The 19,304-nt window shown below is 38.7% G+C and overlaps 1 protein-coding gene across 4 annotated transcripts in view; it reads right to left on the bottom strand.

The window, feature by feature from the left end:
- The window catches only part of TECPR2 (tectonin beta-propeller repeat containing 2), a 149,817-nt gene that overhangs the window by 11,767 nt on the left and 118,746 nt on the right, over positions 1–19,304 (bottom strand). The window contains exon 19 of one of the 4 annotated variants that reach the window (XM_074213143.1): positions 1,701–11,217. The exons of the other annotated variants lie outside the window; for them this stretch is intronic. Coding sequence (XP_074069244.1) covers positions 11,158–11,217 — 60 coding nt within the window. The 3' untranslated portion in view covers positions 1,701–11,157. Of the gene's footprint in view, positions 1–1,700; positions 11,218–19,304 lie in introns of those variants that run through there. 4 annotated transcript variants of the gene reach the window in all.

Below are 19,304 nucleotides of genomic sequence, written 5' to 3'. Positions count from 1 at the left end.
TATCAGCTACATGCTAAGGTAGGAATTGAGTTTCCTTAGTTTTTGTTTTAGAGGGGATATTAAGGTAAGGAGAAGACTGGGAAATTCTTAGAATAATTATAGTTTCAAATTCTAGTTTAAGGAAAGGAATGTGAGTTAGATAAGTACACAAGGAAAAGGAAAATATGGGAATATTTGGAAAAAAATCATTTTGGTTAAGGATGTTTGAGTCATTGTAATGAGAACAAAGGTTAAATTGTTTTATTTTAAACCAGATGTTGGGTACTTAGAACAAAGATGACTGCTGAATGTATATGTTACAAGCTTGTGAGTTTGCTCATGTAGTAAAATATTAATGGAAGTTAAAAGTGTTAAAAGTGAAGTATGTGTGTCAATATGGCAGTAAGGCAAAATGTAAATTGTAATAAGCTCCAGAATCTCATTGTTTTGTGATGGAAGACATGCATTTTGAACTGAATTAAGGTATTAAGCAGTTTCTTTACCAGAAGACAAGTAGTCACCAGAGCTGGAGAGGACTTTTTGGAACAGATTCAGAGGATGCTGAAGGACATTGGATACCTCCAAGGGAGAAGAGAAGAGAAGAGAGGAGAGACACTGAATCAATTCCATCTCTACCATCTCTCACCTTATGTGTACATTGTTTATTTGTAACTTCCCCTTGACTCTGTAAGTGTGACACCCCTACTTATGCCCTTCTCCTTATGGAAAGGAAGAGGGGAGGCAGTGTGAAAATGTTCTGCACTGAGAGAGAAAAAGAGAGATTGGTGGGTGGCAGTACCCCTGGGTTTGACCTAGATTCTCAGTCCCTGGAAAGAGGTACACTGTGGCACAGGATTCTGATCCAGAGACGAGAAACACCAGTGGCATATGACTGAGTCATTCAGAGTGACTATTGTTTATAACTGACTGGCCAGAATATTTTCCTGGGGAGTAGAAAATGTCTGAATATATCCAGAAGCAGGGTGCATATATTCTGGATTGTACAATTTAGAGATAGGTGGCTTCAGACTCATGTGAGATTAATGATGGTACCTGGATCCTTTGTAAACATGTGCAAACTGGGGCATTTATTAAGGGAAACTGATTATGAGTTAGTATGGACTTGCAAGGAAAGTGTGGAAATGGCCATTTGCAAGAAAAATAATATTCTTGGGGTTAATCCAATGACACAAAATCAGGAATTTAGTTTGATCAATTTTGGAGCCAGGAAGACCTTTCTAAAGACTTTGGTATAGGGGCAGCTAGGTGGCACAGTGGATAAAGCACCGGCCTTGGAGTCAGGAGTACCTGGGTTCAAATCCAGTCTCAGACACTTAATAATTACTGTGTGGCCTTAGGCAAGCTACTTAACCCTGTTTGTCTTGCAAAAAACCTAACCAAAAAAAAAGACTTTGGTATAAAAAAAAAAACTTGCAGTGGAAGGAGGTGCAGTAACTTTGTTTTTATTTTATTTTATTTTATTTTTTAGGTTTATTTGCCAGCCCCCCTAGCCACCCCTTTATTTTTTTTTATTTTAGGTTTTTTTTTTTTTTTTGCAAGGCAAATGGGGTTAAGTGGCAAATGGGGTTAAGTGGCTTGCCCAAGGCCACACAGCTAGGTAATTATTAAGTGTCTGAGACCCGATTTGAACCCAGGTACTCCTGACTCCAAGGCCGGTGCTTTATCCACTACGCCACCTAGCTGCCCCTGTGCAGTAACTTTGGAAAAATACCTATTATGGTGAATATAGGGCTTATCTAAAAGGGTCCCTGGGAAGTAAGGAGGTGATCAGGGCCTTGTTATTTAGATGTAAGGGCCAACTCAGAAATGTGAAGAAATCTCATCAAAATAAAACAGGAGGGATTGTGTGGGATAAAGTGTTGAGATTTCTTCAGTAAAATATTATAGATTGAATCTGGTTAGCTATATACCTCCCCCTTCCTTGACAAAGCAAACTTCTGGGATACTGTTGAAGAGTCAACTGACTTCAACTTATCTGTTGATGTCTGGAGAATCATTCAATTCCTGGGACTAAAGAGATAATCTGGTTTCGGTTTGAATTTTATGCTCTTTTCCCTAGATTAGTTTGCTTTTTTTGAATTCTATGCTCCTTTCCCTAGGGTAGTTTTCGCGTTTAGATTGTAAGACCACATTCCTCATTAACGAGGGTGGGTCATTTGTGGGGGATCGAGTTAGGAAAAATGTGATTCTTGAGCCTTTTGCTTTTGCCTCAATCTCTCTAATTGATTGTGGCCCATTTCTTGAGAAACGAATAAAGCCTTCTCTTCATACCTTGAGAGATCTCCGAAATTTATTTAAGTGGCATTTGTCCCACACAAAAGGGAGGGTAAGAAATTGCTATTAGTAGAAGAAAATCAATCATTAAAAAACAAAACCATATATGTATGTGATGGAACACTATTTTTCTATTAGAAACCAGAAGGGATGGGAATTCAGGGAAGCCTGGAGGGATTTTTATGAACTGATGCTGAGCAACATGAGCAGAACCAGAAAAACACTGTACACCCTAACAGCAACATGGGGGGGTGATGATCAGCCTTAATGGACTTGCTTATACCAACAGGGCAACAATCAGGCACAATTTTGGGGTTGGTTATCTTCGACGGAGAATTACATCTATATCTTGAGAAAAAATTGTGGAATTTGAACAAAGACCAAAGACTATTACCTTTAATTTAAAAAAATGTTATCTTATTATGTAATTCTGTTATATCTCATACTTTATATTTCTTCCTTAAGGATATGATTTCTCTCTCATCACATTCAACTTAGAGCATGCATAGCATGGAAACAATGTAAAGACTAACAAACTGCCTTCTATGGGAGGTGGGAGGAGGGAAGCAAGGTTGGGGGAAAAATTGTAAAATTCAAAATAAATAAAATCTTAAAAAAAAAACAGGCTGCCATTATTAACACCAAGTTGTACAGAGTCAAAATAGTCACATGAGACAACCTATATTTCATTCTTAGCTACAACTTCACTTTTCTTTCCCTGGCTTAACTGACTCTGCCAATCTTACAATCCCATCACTCAGCTTTGTGTGCATTATTTTTTTTCTGCTCTCCACCCAGAGCTGCAGCTGTTACTTGGTGTTTTTGGCTGGTTATCCCTGTAAAATGTCATGAACATCAGAAGCAATGACAAATAAGAGACTATTTTTATCATGGAAATATGTATTTCACCAGATTACCCCCCCTTCATTTTTTTTTGTAACTAATTTTTCTTTGAGTAAAGGGTTTCAAAGAGTTAGCAAAGGGTAGATACTTATGCAGAAATCAAAAGGGGGCCCTGGACTGCCTGAAAATGCAGATACATAAGGGATCTTGGAAAAATCATAATCCCTGTGTCACCCTGGCTTCTTTCTCTTTGTTCAATGAAGAATTTGGACCAGATGACCTCTATGATTTTTTTTCCAGCTGTAAGTTCAATGGAAATGTATGAACTGAATATACTACTTGTTTGGGTAGTAGGGCTTCTGATGACTAAAAAGGAGTCTGATTCATTTGATAAAGAACCATAAAGGGGCAGTGCTGACAGAGGATCTTTGAGGTGATACAGGTCCAGCATAAAATACAGGAAAATTCTGAGGTCTCATAAGGGATCTTGCCTGACGTAAAATCACTGGCAAACCCAGGAATGGAATTTTTTTTTTTGCTATTCCAAATATTTTAATAAGAGTTCTCTGCAAGGCATTTAAAACACCAATTTGTAAGGATAAACTCCATTGGAGAGAGAGAATACAGAAAGCAGGTAACTGGGGAGCTGAGGAATTTTCTTGATTTTGGGCAGGAGCTGAGAGTCCACTACTTTCTGATCAGCCTTGCGCTGCTCTGTAATCTCATATTTCTTTCTCTGGTGTCAAAAATTCTCCTTTGTGTCTGGGTTTATGGAGCCTCTTCTTAAAGTAAGCATCAGTAAGATGATTTGGAATTTTTACACCAGAAAGGTTAACCCTAGTAGAGGTGGCAATGACAAATTTCTGATGGGTCCTTCGTAGAGGAACCCAATTGATGGTCAAGAGGTCCAGTCACCAGTAGCAAACCACTAGCCAGCTGGTTCAGGAAAACCACACTCTTCCCCCCGTGTCGGCCAGTGAGCATAATCAGAACTGTGCCTGGGGTGATGCTAGACCGAAGTTTCCTCACATGCTGGCTGAAGGTTTTTTTGCCATGACTTAGGAGTTTTCTCAGCACATCTTCAGTAGGGTAATACCTGGGCATTTTGTGAATCTTTACCACTCAGTTTCCTCCATTTTTATCACTAACAACTGGCTTTGAGATAGTAGCAGGAACCTTGTCTCTCTTTTTCCTTTCAATACGGGTTTTTGGTACAGCATATTTCCACTTGTACGTGGCTCTGCGGGAATACATTGCAGACCTGGAGTATCTGCTGATCCCTCAGGCCAAGACTGGGTTTCAACTGCAATGCTTTCGAGGTTTTTTCACCACCTTTTCAGCCCCATCTTCCTTTTTGGCCTTCCTTTCCTTTTTTTTCCCTTTCTGACCTTTTCCTTTGGAAGCTTTGGGGGGGGGGGGGGGTTTGTCCACCATCTTGAGAGAAGGGGGAAAGAGCTGGAATTTTTCAATATACTACATACCACTCTTGTTCTAATATCTGCCTGTAGTGGCACTATCACATCCTTTTCCCTTGCCAGGTATGGAAACTTCCTTCTTTTTCTTGTTCTTTTTTTTTTTGGCTTTTTGCAAGGCAATGGGGTTAAGTGACTGACAGAAAGTCACACAGCTAGGTAATTATTAACATCTGAGGCTGGAATTGAGCTCAGGTCCTCCTGACTCCAGGGCTGGTGCTCTACCCACTGTGCCACCTATCTGTCTCATGAGCCTTCCTATTTGAAAAGAATTGATGGGATGATCTGTAGTATTATTAAACAGCCTCCTATTTTTTTTATCTCTAGTCTCTTCCCACTCTATCTCCTTACTCCCTTTAATGAATGTGATCTCATTAATGTGTCTTATCCCTCTAGTCAATAAGTTCTTGTGGCTCCCTATTACCAGGATCAAACATAAACACCTCTGTTTGGCATTTAAATCTCTTCATATTTTTGCCCCTTTGCCCTTTCCTACCTTTTTAGTCTTCTACAGTTTACTTCCCTTCATTAACTCCTTCTGGTATATTTTAATGTTTGATTGTTTTTCAGTCTTCCAGTTGTGTTCAATTCTTTGTAACTTGGAAAAGGAAATGGCAAACCACTTCAGTATCTTTGCCAAGAAAACCCCAAATGGGGTCATAAATAGAACATGACTGAAATGACTTAACAATAATCTCATTTATAATATTACTGTGAGAAAAGTACCAAGTGAACAAACCTTATATTATAAAAAAGTAAGAAGAAGGGGAGATCAAGAGATAATGTCTAGCTGGGAATGGAACAGAAAAGGCTTTGTGGAAGTATATGTACTGGTGCAAATGGGAAAATGAGAAGGCAGGTAAAGGAAATAATGCAGAGGTAGGGGACTGAGGGAAGTGAGGAATAATGAGTTAATGGGATAAGGAGGTAGCTAGAAAATTGAAAGAGTGAGTATTTGGTGTGAGCAGGTTTTTGTCCCCTCTACCTCTTTGCTGTATGACCCTGAGACAGTTATGTAACCTTTTCAAAAACCTATTTAAAAAAAAAGCACTTGCTTCAAAGAATTCTTGGAGGTTTGATAGACAGTGAGTGGAAGGTGGTGGGTACTTTGTAGAGATTTGTGTATGAGCTAGTTTCAATGATCTCTGGAAGTCTTTCCCAACTCTGTAATTTTATGACTGATTCTAGAAGGTTGAAGCTGAAAGAATTAGATATCACCTATTAATGGTCATCTCAGTAGTTTAAGTCCCTTATTTTACAAGAAACAAAATTGAAGTCTTGTGTAAGCATAAGAAAAGCAGATTTGACTAAATTCACAGAATAAATCAATGGAAGAACTGGAACTTTTAGTAGAATTCAGGTCTTTTACTCTATTCATCCATTCATTCATTCAATCAATCAATCATTCATCCATTCATTCAATCATTCATTCATTCATCCATTCATTTATTTATTTATTCATTCATCCACTTATTTATTCATTCATTCATTCATTTATTTATGCAAGGAAATGGAGTTAAGTGACTTGCCCAAGGCCACACAGCTAGGTAATTATTACGTATCTGAGGCCAGATTTGAACTCAGGAACTCCTTACTCCAGGCCAGTGCTCTATCTACTGCACCATCTAGCTGCACCTAGAGAATTCAGGTCTTTTAGCATAGACTCTAATGTACTTTCTACTATGTTGTGCTCTAATGCTGATTTCCTTCTCTAATCAATTTCCCAAAGCTTTTTTAAAAGATTAAGTCAGCCTTAGTCTTAAAATATATGGTAGTATTGAAGAATTTTTTTATGTTGATAAAAGAGTAGTGACTCTAAAGAAATGAAATTTAGTGTGGAGTTTTAAGTCATAGCCAGATTATGCTCTCCTATCAGCAAGCTTTTAATACCTACAGCAGTTGTGTTTCAGTCATGTCTGATTTTTCATGATATCATTTAGGGTTTCCTTTGCCATTTCCTTCTTCAAAAATATTTTAAGGATGAGGAAACTGAGGCAAACAAAGTTAAATGACCAGGATCCTACAACTAGTAACTATCCAAGGCTGGATACCAAGGTCCTTGAACCAAGGTCCTCCTGACTTTATTCATTTTACCACTTAGCTGCCCCATATACAGTCGGGGCTAGTGTGATGGTCACCAGTCATGGGATGCAGGTTCTGGTTCTAGCTTTGTCACAAAGTCATATGACCCTGGACCAGTCACTTCACTTCCATTATTGTTTCCATATGTATAAAAAGAGAAATGATTTAGTTTGAATGATCTGTAAAACTATCTTTGTAGTTTCTATGATATCCACTTGAGATAGTGGAAGAATTCTTGGAAGAACCAGGCCTAAATGAATGGATATAATTTTGACAATTTAGTTAAGCAAAACATCAATAGACTGAATATATCTGACAATTAAGGATTCACTTCACAGTCTAATCCTCTCCCAAGAGGCAGAAGGGGATGCTTCTCTGCCAGGATTCTGATGTCACTATCGTCACCGTTCTGATGTTTTTCAAAGTGTTTTCTTTTACATTACTGCAGACATTGTATAAACTGTTCTCACAGATCTTCTTTCTTAGTTCTATATCACTTCAACATCTCCCAAAAATTTTCTGTATTTTTCATAATTCTCATTTCTTATGGCAAACTACATCCATATATCACAATTTATAAAGACATCTCCCAAATAACAGGCACCCATTTTCCTTCTAGTTCTTTCCTATCATAAAAAGTGCTGCTTTAAATAAATGTTGTGGAACCAATGTAAAGACTAACCGAATGCCTTCTGTGGGGGTGGGGAGAAGGAAGCAAGAATGGGGGAAAAATTGTAAAACTCAAACTAAATAAAATCTTCCTTTAAAAAAAAATAAATAAAAAAGAAAAAAATGTTGGTATATATGGGGCTTTTTTCTCTGTATTTGTTTCCCTTGGTTATTTATCTAGAAGTGGTACTGGTAGATAAAGAGTTCAGTGTCTTTTGAAATTGTTTTCCATAATGGTTGGACCAATTCACAACTCTACCAACTAAATATTAGTTGGCTAATAATCTTTCTACAGTAATCAGATTCCCTCTATGTCTTGATAAATGATCTTTGAAAGATGCTATGGATGGGGTGATGAACTTTCCAAAGGTAACTAACTACAGTGATCCTTTAAGACAGACATACATTCCTTTACTTTCTGTCCTTGTAAGATCTTCTAGAGCTTATACTATGAAACTATAGCTTCTAGGAACAGGTAGGGTTATCTCTACACCATGATGAAGAACTAGGTTAGAACTTTAGCTGAAGGAATTACATATAATCTAGGATAATGGTAGATTCTTTTTGGGGAGGGGGTTGTCAGGCAATAGGGTTAAGTGACTTGCCCAAAGTCACATAGCTATGTAATTATTAAGTGTCTGAAGCTGAATGTGAACTCGGGTCCTTCTGACTCCAGGGCGGGTGCTCTATCCACTGCACCACCTAACTGCCCCAGATAATGGTAGTTTCTAAGAAGGACTTGATATTAATGACTTTTTTGTGGGGTGGGGAGTAAATAATAGTTGTAGCCTGGACCCATGATTTTATTTCTCAATCAGTGCTGATTGTTGCTGATAGGAAAAAAAGGGAAAAAGTGAGATATACATGCATCAAAAGAAAATAAAATGAAAATTCAAATTAAAACGACTCACATAGACAAAGATGACAAAAATAGAAAGTAACAATTTTTGAAGGGACTATTAGAGGTCAGGCACACTGATGTACTGTTGGTGGAACTGTGAAATAGTGTTGCCATTCTACAAAGAAATTTGAAATAATACTCAAAAAACTACTTAATTATACATTGCCACAAAGATGTTACTACTTGGTTTATATTCCAAAGAGATCAAAGACAGACAAAAAGGATCCAATGACTTTTGAAGGAGTCCCTTCCACTGAAGTGGTCAAGGACCCACATTATTAACAGCTTGCTATACAAAACAATGTTATCTTGCCCTGGAAAAAAAATCAAGCCTTAGTTTGCCTCAGTGTTATTTTACTCATTTTACTATCCAATTCTTCAAACACTGCCAGACCCATCCTTCTGGTCTGGTCTTATCACTCTTGCTCAAAAATCTTTAGAGGCTCCTTACTGATTGCGGAGCAAAGTTCAAACTCCTTATCTGTTTGTTCAAGATCTTCTATAACCTGGCATCACTAGCAGTTAAGTTGGCAGCCTTATTTGATATTATTACCTAACCCTCTCCCCAGTTTGTATTCTTCCTCCCACCTACAACACCCTCACTCAGTTCCAGACAAAAAGGACTACTAACTCTACTGCCTGATCAAATATTTCATCTGTTCTACTGCTTCTCTGTCCTTGCTCACACTGTTCAATATGCCTGTAAGGCTACGCAAGATGGTGAACACCTGTAATCTTTGCTACCAGAGAGGCTGAGGCATATACATTATTTGAGTTCAAGAGATCTAAAAAGTGGAGTTAAACCAAACCACTGATTGCAAAAAATCCTGCATCAATATGGGGAGCCCAAGGCTTTGGGAGACCACCAGGTTGCTAAAGGAGGGCTGAACTAATTCAGTCTGGAATCACAACAGATCAAAAGTTCCTTGTTGAACTCCTGTGACTGATGACAAGGGTTAGAAACAACAGAACAGAAAGAAATTCAAGGGGATCTCCTTCCCAGAAGCAGCACTAAGAACAAGAGTGGGTGCTAGCAAACAACTCTGCTGTCCATTATTCAGTTCCAGAGCAGAGAGCTATGTACAGAGCAAAGAACAAGTTCCCAAAACTTAGCTGTGTGGCTCTGAATCTAAGAGCAAAGGAGGGTTGGGGGGAGGAGGGGAGGTGCATTTAAAAATGGACCTTGAGTCCAATATATAAACCTGGAGTAGAATATCCCGGAAAGAATACCAAGATCAAAGGGAATTCAAGTAGTTCAATTACTCTGATGTGCAGATCAGACTGAGGGGGCTCCATTTACAGTCTAGGAAAGATGGACACAGTATTTAGCTTCTCCCTTGTACCTCTCTCCTTATTCCCCCCACCTGTATTTCTAGTCAACATGTAAACTGTCTCTTTAATTGTTTTTGAATGTCAAATTTTCTATTCGGCTCTGATCTTTCATCGGGAAATATTGAAAATCCTCTATTTCATTAAATATACATTCCCTCCCTGTAAGAGTATATTCAGTTCTGCTAGCCAGATTATTCCTGGTTGTAATTCTAACTCCTTTGTCTACCAGAATAACATATTGTAAGTTTAACTGCTAAATTCTGTGTAATTCTGACTGTGGTTGCCAGTATTTGAAAATGTTATTTCTAGCTGCTTGCAATATTTTAATCCTTGATTGGGAACTCTGGATTTTTTAATATTTCTGGGAGTGTTCATTTTGGAATTTTTTTCAATACTCCTTTAATTTTTACTTTGGTTCTAAGATATATGGGCAGTTTTCTTTTGTAATTTCTTTTTTTTTTTTTTTTTTAGGTTTTTTGCAAGTAACTTGCCCAAGGTCACCCAGCTAGGCAATTATTAAGTCTGAGGCAGCATTTGAAGTCAGGTACTCCTGACTCCAGGGTCGGTGCTCTATCCCAGACACTTCATCTTATCAAAACTTTATGGGGTGGCTAGGTAGTGCAGTGGATAGAGCACTGGCCCTGGAGCCAGGAGTACCTGAGCTCAAATCCAGCCTCAGATACTTAATAATTACCTATCTGTGTGGCCTTGGGCAAGCCACTTAACCCCATTTACCTTGCAAAAACCTAAAAACAAAAAACAAAAAAACAAAAAACTTTATGTCTCTCTTATATAATATATGCCATAGTGCTATGTACATAGTAAGCGCTAAATAAATGTTCACAGAATTAGAATGATCATCACTGCCTAGTATTTAGGTCATAGTCATTTTGGCAGAATATCAAACATATTATGCAAATCATTGAAAAATGCTTCTAGCTCTCCATAATTTCTGTGAAACGGTACTGAACCCTTTGTTCCTGAGCACAGTAGGCACTTAAAAAAAATCTTGTTGAATTGAATCCTATACCACTTTCTCTGCTGTTGAGTTTTGTGGGAACACTTGACTCTATCACCATGAATATTCTGTATTATAAGCTTTAAAAAGTTCAGAGCTCCAGAATTCTATGAACCCTCTGACTCTTGTACTTTTCTGTTAAAGTACTGAAAATTTAAGTGCCAGTTGTATAACAGTTCTCTACCCGGCAACCTCAAAGGCTCCCAAACAATTTCACAATAAGAATCCTGGAACAAACATCCCACAATAAAGCAAACTATGAAATTGCAAGTATTCACCTACCATAGCAACAAAACCAATTACATTTTCAAGTATTGTTAAATCATGCTCTAAAGTAAGATAGGTTAAATTAAGTAAAAAACTGTGTAGACTTTAAAAACATCATAATATACTTCATAAAGAGAAATGATTGGAAAACAGGATTCCCCCCCATGTGCCAAGTTTGAGTTTTGATTCTTAATTATAGAACAGGACAGGAAGGTCTAAAAGTTAAGATTGTGACCATTATGACCATAAAAATTTCCTACCTCACTTCTGTCTTCTAGCTCTCTGGTTTCCTCCTCTCCTCATCTAAGAAGCCTTTCTCTGCTCCCTTTTATCTGCTGATCATCTCCACTTTGTCTTTTCTGCAATTTCATTATGCATGGTGGTTAAGTGATGTGTCTCCCATTAGGATGTGGGTTTTTCAAGAAGTCTTTCTTTTTATCTCTAGTTTTTTAAAAAAAATATCTAGACCAGAGTAGGTGATTAGTGTCTTATCTGTTGACTGTCTGATACTTATGAAAATCATAACTAAATAATAATGTCAAAGCTGAACAGTACTGTAGAGATCACATAAACTCCTTATTTTACAGATAAAAAAAACTGAGGCTGAGAAAAGTTAAGGGTCTTGCTCAAAGTTTTAAGGATAGTTAACTTGTATAACTGAAATCTTAGGTCTTGTGACTCCTACAAACAGTGTACCTACCACTTTGTTATAAGGATTTCCCTTATGTTAAAGGAAAAGATGTTTTGAGGGTAAAAGAGACCAAAACTAGCACAGAAAAATCCAGTTATAAATTTCAGCAACACTATCACCTTGAAACCTGGGAGGTTCAAGAAGATGGGCAGTAGGCCCTAATCACCAGGAGTATTCAAGGTTAAGGTAGTCATTACCTCTCATCAGAGAGGTTGAAGAAGAGTTTCTTGTTCCAATATAGATTAGAATAGATGAACCCTTCCAATTCTGAGATTTCATAATTGGTACTAACGTAGATGAGAGAGGAAGAAGGTATGCAATGTTGACTACAGTAATTAATAAAAGACCTGAATCATATTTCCAATGTTTTTTTTAAAGAAATGGAGTTTATTGCTTTCAAATATATACCTCAAAATAGGCAATTAAAACCTTACATTTAAATAACTCTTTAAAATATATGTGAAACATTTTCCCAAAAACTCCTTAAGATATGCAAAAAATTGCTAGAAATTACCATTGTATATAATTGAAAACAAATAAAATATTTATGTAATTAAAAACTCATTAAGAAAGGTGGTGAAAAAGAGCAAAAAAATTTAAAATAAAAAAGATAGGTGGTGAAAGTATTATTATTTACATTTAAATATAAGGAAAATGGGACTGAATGGCTAAGTGACCAGCTAATTTCATAGAGCAGCTAGATGGCCCCAGAATGCTGGGCTGGAGTCAGGAAGACTCATCTTACTGAGTTCAAATCTGTTCTTAAACCCTTACTAGTTGGGTGATCCTGGGCAAATCACTTAACCCTGTTTGCCTCAGTTCCTCATGTGAAAAGAAAAAAAGGGCCTTAGAAGGAAATGGCAAACTCCATTATCTTCCAAGAAAACCCCAAATGGGGTTAGGAAGAGTCAAACACAAAGTGATATGACTGAATAATAACAAAAATCTTAAAGCTAATAAGTACTGAAGGAGAAGTCAAACCAGGTCTTCTGACTCTTAAATCTAGCATTCTGTTCACTATTCTGTGCAAGAAGAGGTGGAGTCAAGACAGCAGGGTGAAAATTTGCCTTCTTGCTCTTTTACCCAAAACACCACCTCCACAACAACCTAGAAAACACCCCAGATTGGGGGGCGGAGCCAATATGGCTACAAGAGAGGCTCCTGTCTTAGGCACTCTCTCATAAGTCTTTGAAACTAAGGACTTTTACTAAATTTTTGTGAGACAGAACCCACAAAGGGACCCAGGGAGGCAGTTCTATTCAAGGTAACCTGGGGTTGGAGGGGCAGCCTGCCAGAGGAGTAGTCTGCCAAAGTGAAAGAACTTCAGCCTCCCAGAGGCAGCCCCAGGGGGCTGGGAACCACGGCTCACAGCAGTGGGGGAGTTTCCTGACCTATGCCCTGGGGAGCACCAGGCACAGATTGGGGGAACAGCGGGGGACCTCTGCCAGGGCGAGCATGTGAAGCCCAGCACTCAGGGCACACAGCGGGCAGCATGGCCACCACAGTCCAGATCCAGGAAACAGAAGCAGGTGGAGCCGGTAAGCTGCAGCCCCCAGGGCATCAGCCCAATGAACCTAAGGAGGGAAGTGAAGAGAGAGAGACTGCCAAGCTCTGTCCTTTGCCCCTGGAACAGGACTCTGGGGTTCTGACCACATTCAGATACTGATTGCAGCCTAGGCCCCCCCAAATAGAACAGCAGGCCCCCCCCACCTCAGCCCCATGGCAGAGGGGGGCACTTATGGTCATTCACAGACCAGGAGGGAGGACAGAGCCTCACACACTGAGACCCTTGTGGGAGTGTCCCAAAAGCTTAGGAAACACCCCCAAAACAGGCTAAGGCTGGGAAAATAAGCAAGCAGAGAAACAAGAGGAACACCATTGAGAAATAGGCAATTAAAACCTTACATTTAAATAACTCTTTAAAATATATGTGAAACATTTTCCCAAAAACTCCTTAAGATATGCAAGAAGGATCAAAACACTCAGTCTGAAGATGAGGAAGCACAAGCTCCTGCATCTAAAGACTCCAAGAAAAACAGAAATTGGTCTCAGGATATGATAGAGCTCAAAAAAGACTTTGAAAATCAAATGAGGGAGTTAGAAGAAAAACTGGGAAAAGAAAGGAGAGAGATGCAGGAAAAACATGAAAATGAAGTCAGCAGCTTAGTCAAGGACATCCAAAAAAAAAAATGCTGAAAAAAATAGCATGTTAAAAACCAGCTTAGGGGGCGGCTAGGTGGCGCAGTGGATAAAGTACCGGCCTTGGAGTCAGGGTTCAAATCTGGTCTCAGACACTTAATAATTGCCTAGCTGTGTGGCCTTGGGCAAGCCACTTAACCCCGTTTGCCATGCAAAAACCTAAAAAAAAAAAAAAACAGCTTAGGTCAAATGGATAAAACAGTTCAAAAAGTTATTGAGGAGAAGAATGCTTTAAAAAGCAGAATGGGCCAGATGGAAAAAGAGATAAGAAAGCTCTCTGAGGAAAACAAATCCTTCAGACAAAGAATAGAACTCAGGGAGACTGATGAATTTACTAAAAATCAGGACTCAATACTTCAAAACCAAAAGAATGAAAAATTAGAAGAAAATGTGAAACATCTTATTGAAAAAACAACTGATATGGAAAACAGATTTAGGAAGGATAATTTAAAAATTATTGGAATACCTGAAAGTCACGATCAGGAAAAAACCCTTGATATCATTTTCAAAGAATTACTACAGGGAAATTGCCCTGATATCCTAGAAGCAGAAGGCAAAATAGAAATGGAGAGAATACACCGATCTCCCCCAGAAAGAGATCCCAAAAAAACAACCCCCAGGAATATTATAGCCAAGTTCCAGAACTCCCAAGTCAAAGAGAAAATATTACAAGCAGCCAGAAGGACACAATTCAAATACCATGAAGCTGCAATCAGGATCTCATAGGACTTAGCAGCAACTACATTAAAAGCTCATAGGGCTTGGAATATAATATACCGCAAGGCAAAAGAGATTAGAATGCAACCAAGAATCAACTACCCAGCAAAACTGAATGTCCTCTTCCAGGGAAAAAGATAGACTTTCAATGAACCAGGGGAATTTCAAATGTTCCTGTTGGAATGGCCAGAGCTGAACAGAAGGTTTGATCTTCAAATGCAGGACTCAGGTGAAGCATAGGAGAAGGGGAAAATATGAGGGACTTAATGATGATGAACTGCATATATTCCTGTATAGAAAAATGACACTGATAATACTCATATGAACCTTCTCAATTAACAGAGCAGATAGAAGGAGCTTGTACAGATGTAGCACAGGAGAAATCTGAATTTGAAGATAAAATATGGTGTAAAAATGGAGTCAATAGAAAAAAAGGGAAATGTAATGGGAGAAAGAAAAAAGGAGAGGGGGAATAGGCCAAGATATTTCACATAATAAGATTTTTCTTTATTACAATGAGCTATTGCAATGATATGGAAGGGGGGAAGGCAAGGGGGAATGAGGGAATCTTTGCTCTCATCAGCAGTGGCTATGAGAGGAAACAGCAAATATATTCAATGGGGTATAGGCATCTAGAGTAAGAAGGAAAGAGGGGGGGGACGGGGGAAGGGGTGGGGATGTGAATGAAGGAGGAGAGGATGGACCATGGGGGGAGAGTGGTCAAATATAACACATTTTCTTTTTTACTTCTTGCGAGGGGCTGGGATTGGATGGCCTGTCTGGGACCATAGGGCCAGGTAGATGTTGGGCCTAAGGGGTGGTATGGGGGCTAAGGGCTTCTTGGCCCCAGAGCTGGGGATCTGTCTGCTGTGCCACTCAGCTACCCTACAGCAGAGTCAGAGTGAAAGGAGAGAGAAAATATAGTACATGGTAGTGGAGAAATACCAAAGGAGGGAGTTGTGATCAGCAATGGCAACAGTGGAAAAATATGGAAGTAATTTTTGTGATGGACTTATCATAAAGAATGTGATCCACTCGTGACAGAGTTGATGGTGTTGGAACACAGACTGAAGCACATTTATTGTTATTATTATTTTTTGGGGGGTTCAGGGCAAATAGGGCTGCATGGCCTGCCTGGGGCCGCAAAGCAGGGTGTTCATTGGGTGTCTGAGGCCAGATTCAGACCCGGGTGCTCCTGGCTCAAGGGCCAGTGCTCTGTCTGCCACCCAGCTTCCCCTACTATTATTACTATTTTATTTTATTTTAGGTCTTTTTTACCCTTTTTTTTGGTATATGCAGGGCAGTGGGGTTGGGGTGGCTTGCATGTCATACAGCTGGGTGATTGTTGGGTGTACAGGGCCGGATATGGGCTCAGGTGCTCATGGCTTTAGGGTTGGTGCTCCATCCATTGCGCCACCTGGCCATACCTACAATTATTACTATTATTTTTGTTAATTTTAATTTTTTTCTCTCCCCTTTACTTTATTGCTCAAGTGAGTCTATATTTTTTAGGGGGAGGAGGTATTTTGTTTACTCTTAAGAATATTTTATTAATGTATAAAAAAATTGTACAAAATGATAATAAATAAATATTAAATTAAAAAAAAAACCCACCCCAGATTGAGTTCTAATTGGGTGAGCCAAGAAAAAGTCACAGTGAGTAATTTTCCAGCCCAGGGCAGCTGGACCCTGTGACAAAAGCTGCCAGAAGTGTCTTTTAAACAGTAAGTTAAGGGGAATGTGACTTATCACCAGGGCTAGGAACAAGGGATCTCTTCCCTGAACTAGCACTAACAAAAATACAATGGATGCTATTAGATAGCTTTGCTGCTCATTACTGTTTCAGGTCACAGTTCTAGGACAGAAAGGAATGGTTGGGAGTGAGAGACCCCCTAAGCTATGTTTAAAGCAAGGAACAAATTCCAAAAACTTAGCTCTGAATCTAAATGTGTGGCTCTGAATCTAAGAGCAAAGAAGAATTGGAAGGGTGGAGGACTCAGTTCTAACCTTGAGCCCAACATATAAGCCTGGAGTGGAATAACCAGGATAAGAAACCAAGACCAAATGGGATTCAAACAGTTCAGTAGAAGACTCTACTGTTTCCTCCTGTTACCTCATCTCTACCTTCCTAAGGAAGAAGAGAAGCCAGGACTTCCTCTGACTACATCATTTGTATCTTTCTATCTCCTCCTGGGCACAGCAAATCCCAAGTGTGACAGCAAAGGGCTAAGCATTTTATCCAAAGCAACAAATTCCACCTCACATGAAGAGGTGGCCTTGTCTCCTTGCCAAGTGATCCCATTCCAGCCTGTCTTCTCCAAACACTTCACTATTCCCACTATATGACTTATTTTCAACTCCTCTCAGTCTAGTGGTTCAACTCCTATCATCTAAAAATAAGCCAATAGCTCTCATCCTCAAAAACCTCTCAATTGATAACATTACCCATACTAGAATTCTATATCTCTTTTAGTCTTTGTAGTTAAACTCCTAGAAAAGGCCATCTACATTCTATTCCTTTACTTTCCATCTTCTTTCTTTCTTCTTAATCCCTTACAAAATGGCCTCTTATCTTATTATTTCACTGAAATGTTCTTTTCCAAAATTACTGAGGATCTCTTATTTGTCATATCCAATGACCTGTTCTCAATCTTTGTTCTCCTTCCTTGATATTCTCTTCTCTCCAGGTTTGCAAGACAACACTCTAACCTCGTAACCTACTTATGTGGATCTTCTTTTTATGCCTCTTTTGCTGGATCTTCCTCCAGATCATTCCCTCTAATTGTAGCTGTTCTTCAGGGTTCTGTCCTGGGTCCCCTTTCCTCTTTCATCTAAACTACTTCACTTGATGATCTCATCAGCTCCAGTGAATTTAATTACTATCTATACTGACGAATCTCAAATATGTCTATCCTGCCCCAAACTCTGCTGACCTCCAGTCTTACATCTCCAACTGCCTTTCAAATATCTTGAACATGTCCAAAACTGAATTCATTACCCTCTAAACTTTTCCTGCCTCCTACTTTTCTTATTAATGTATAGGGCAACATTATACTTCCAATCTTTCAGGTTCACAATCTAGGAGTTATCCTCACTAATTTCTAACATATCAAATCTGTTACCAAGGCCTATCAATATCATCTTTGCCACATCTTTCCAATGGGCTCATTTCTCTCTTCTGACACTGACCTATCACCACAAGTCTGGAGTATGGCAATAGTCTTCCTCAAGTCTTTCCACAATCCTCCATTTGACCACTACAGTGATATTTTTAAAACAGATCAGATCCCTCCCCCAGTCATAAACAAACTCAATAAATTTCAGTACCTCCCCATGCCTTCAGGATCAAATGCAAAATTTTGTTTGGCATTCAAAGGCCTTCATTACCTAGCTAGCTGCCTTGAACCTTTCCACTTTTCTTCTATTTTATTTCCTTGCCATACACTTTGATCCTGGGACACTGGCCTTCAAGTTGTTTCATGAACCAGTCACTCCATCTCTAGGCATTTGCTCTGACTGTCCCCCTTGCCTGGAATGCTCTTTCTCCTCATTTCTGCCTACTGACCTCCATCTTTTACAGGAAGGCTTTCCTAGTCCCTCTGAATTCTAGTACTATCCAGCTCTTTTTGTAATGCAAAGAATTGGAAACTGAGGGGATGTCCATCAACTGGGGAATGGCTGAACAAGATATGGTATATGAATTTTATAGAGTACTGGTGTTCTAAAAGAAACCATGAGTGGTCGGACTTTAGAAAGAAATACATGATCTGATGCTGAGCAAAGGAAGCAGAACTGAAAGAACATTGTACACCTTAACAGCACTGTGAGATGATCAATTAAGATGGATGCAGCTCTTCTCAGCAGCTCAGAGTTCAAGGACAACCTTGGAAGACTTCTTATGGACAATGTCATCCACATGGGGGGGTATCATGGAATCTGAATCTAAGTTCTTTTTAAAAACTGCTTTTCCTTCCTATCTCATGGTTTTTTTTCTTTCCTTAGTCTTAATTCCTCTTATACAAAATGACTAATATGTAAATATATTAAACACAAAATGTACATATACAACTTTTACCAGACTGCCAACTGAAAGGGGGAAGGAAGGGAGGGTGGTAAAAAAATGTGTAACTTATAAATTTGCAAATGAATGAAAGCTGAAAAACTACCATAGCATATAAATGGAAAAAATGAAATAAAATATCAATTAGAAATATTATAATGCCTTCCCTCTGTTAATTATTTTCTATTTATATTGCATATAGCATGTTTGTACATATTTGCTTTAGATTGTTTGTTCCTTTAGGGCAAGGACTGGGTTTTGCCTCTTTTTGTATCCCCAGCATTTAGCACAATGTACAGCACATAGTAGGCATTAATAAATATTGACAGATTTTCTATGAGATTACCTTCCATTTACATATATTTTGTATGTGGTTACTTGCATTTCTTATTACTTGTCTCTCCCATTAAAATATGAGCACCTTGAAGATAGAAACCATACTTTTTGCCTTTCTTTGGATATCCAATACTTGGCTCAGAGTAAGTGTTCCAGGAGTGGGAAGCCAGAATATTTCTTGTTCCTTACTACTGCTTCCAAGTACTATTGCTTGCTGTATTACTTTTCAGGATGCTCCTAGATTAAAAGCACCTAGATTATCCATATCCAGAGAAAGAACTATGGAGTGCAGAGTTTAAATACTATGTTCAATTTTTAAAAGTTGTTTTATGTAATATGGTTTTTTCCTCTCTTAATGTTTTTTTCCCCATTTTGATTTGGTTCTTCTTTTACAATATGATTAATATGAATCTATATTTAGCATGGTTATACCAAGGGGGAGG

The sequence above is a fragment of the Macrotis lagotis genome, chromosome 1, assembly GCF_037893015.1.
Source record: "Macrotis lagotis isolate mMagLag1 chromosome 1, bilby.v1.9.chrom.fasta, whole genome shotgun sequence".
In the NCBI taxonomy this organism is placed as follows: domain Eukaryota; kingdom Metazoa; phylum Chordata; class Mammalia; order Peramelemorphia; family Peramelidae; genus Macrotis; species Macrotis lagotis.
This window is presented reverse-complemented; position numbering and strand designations above follow the sequence as displayed.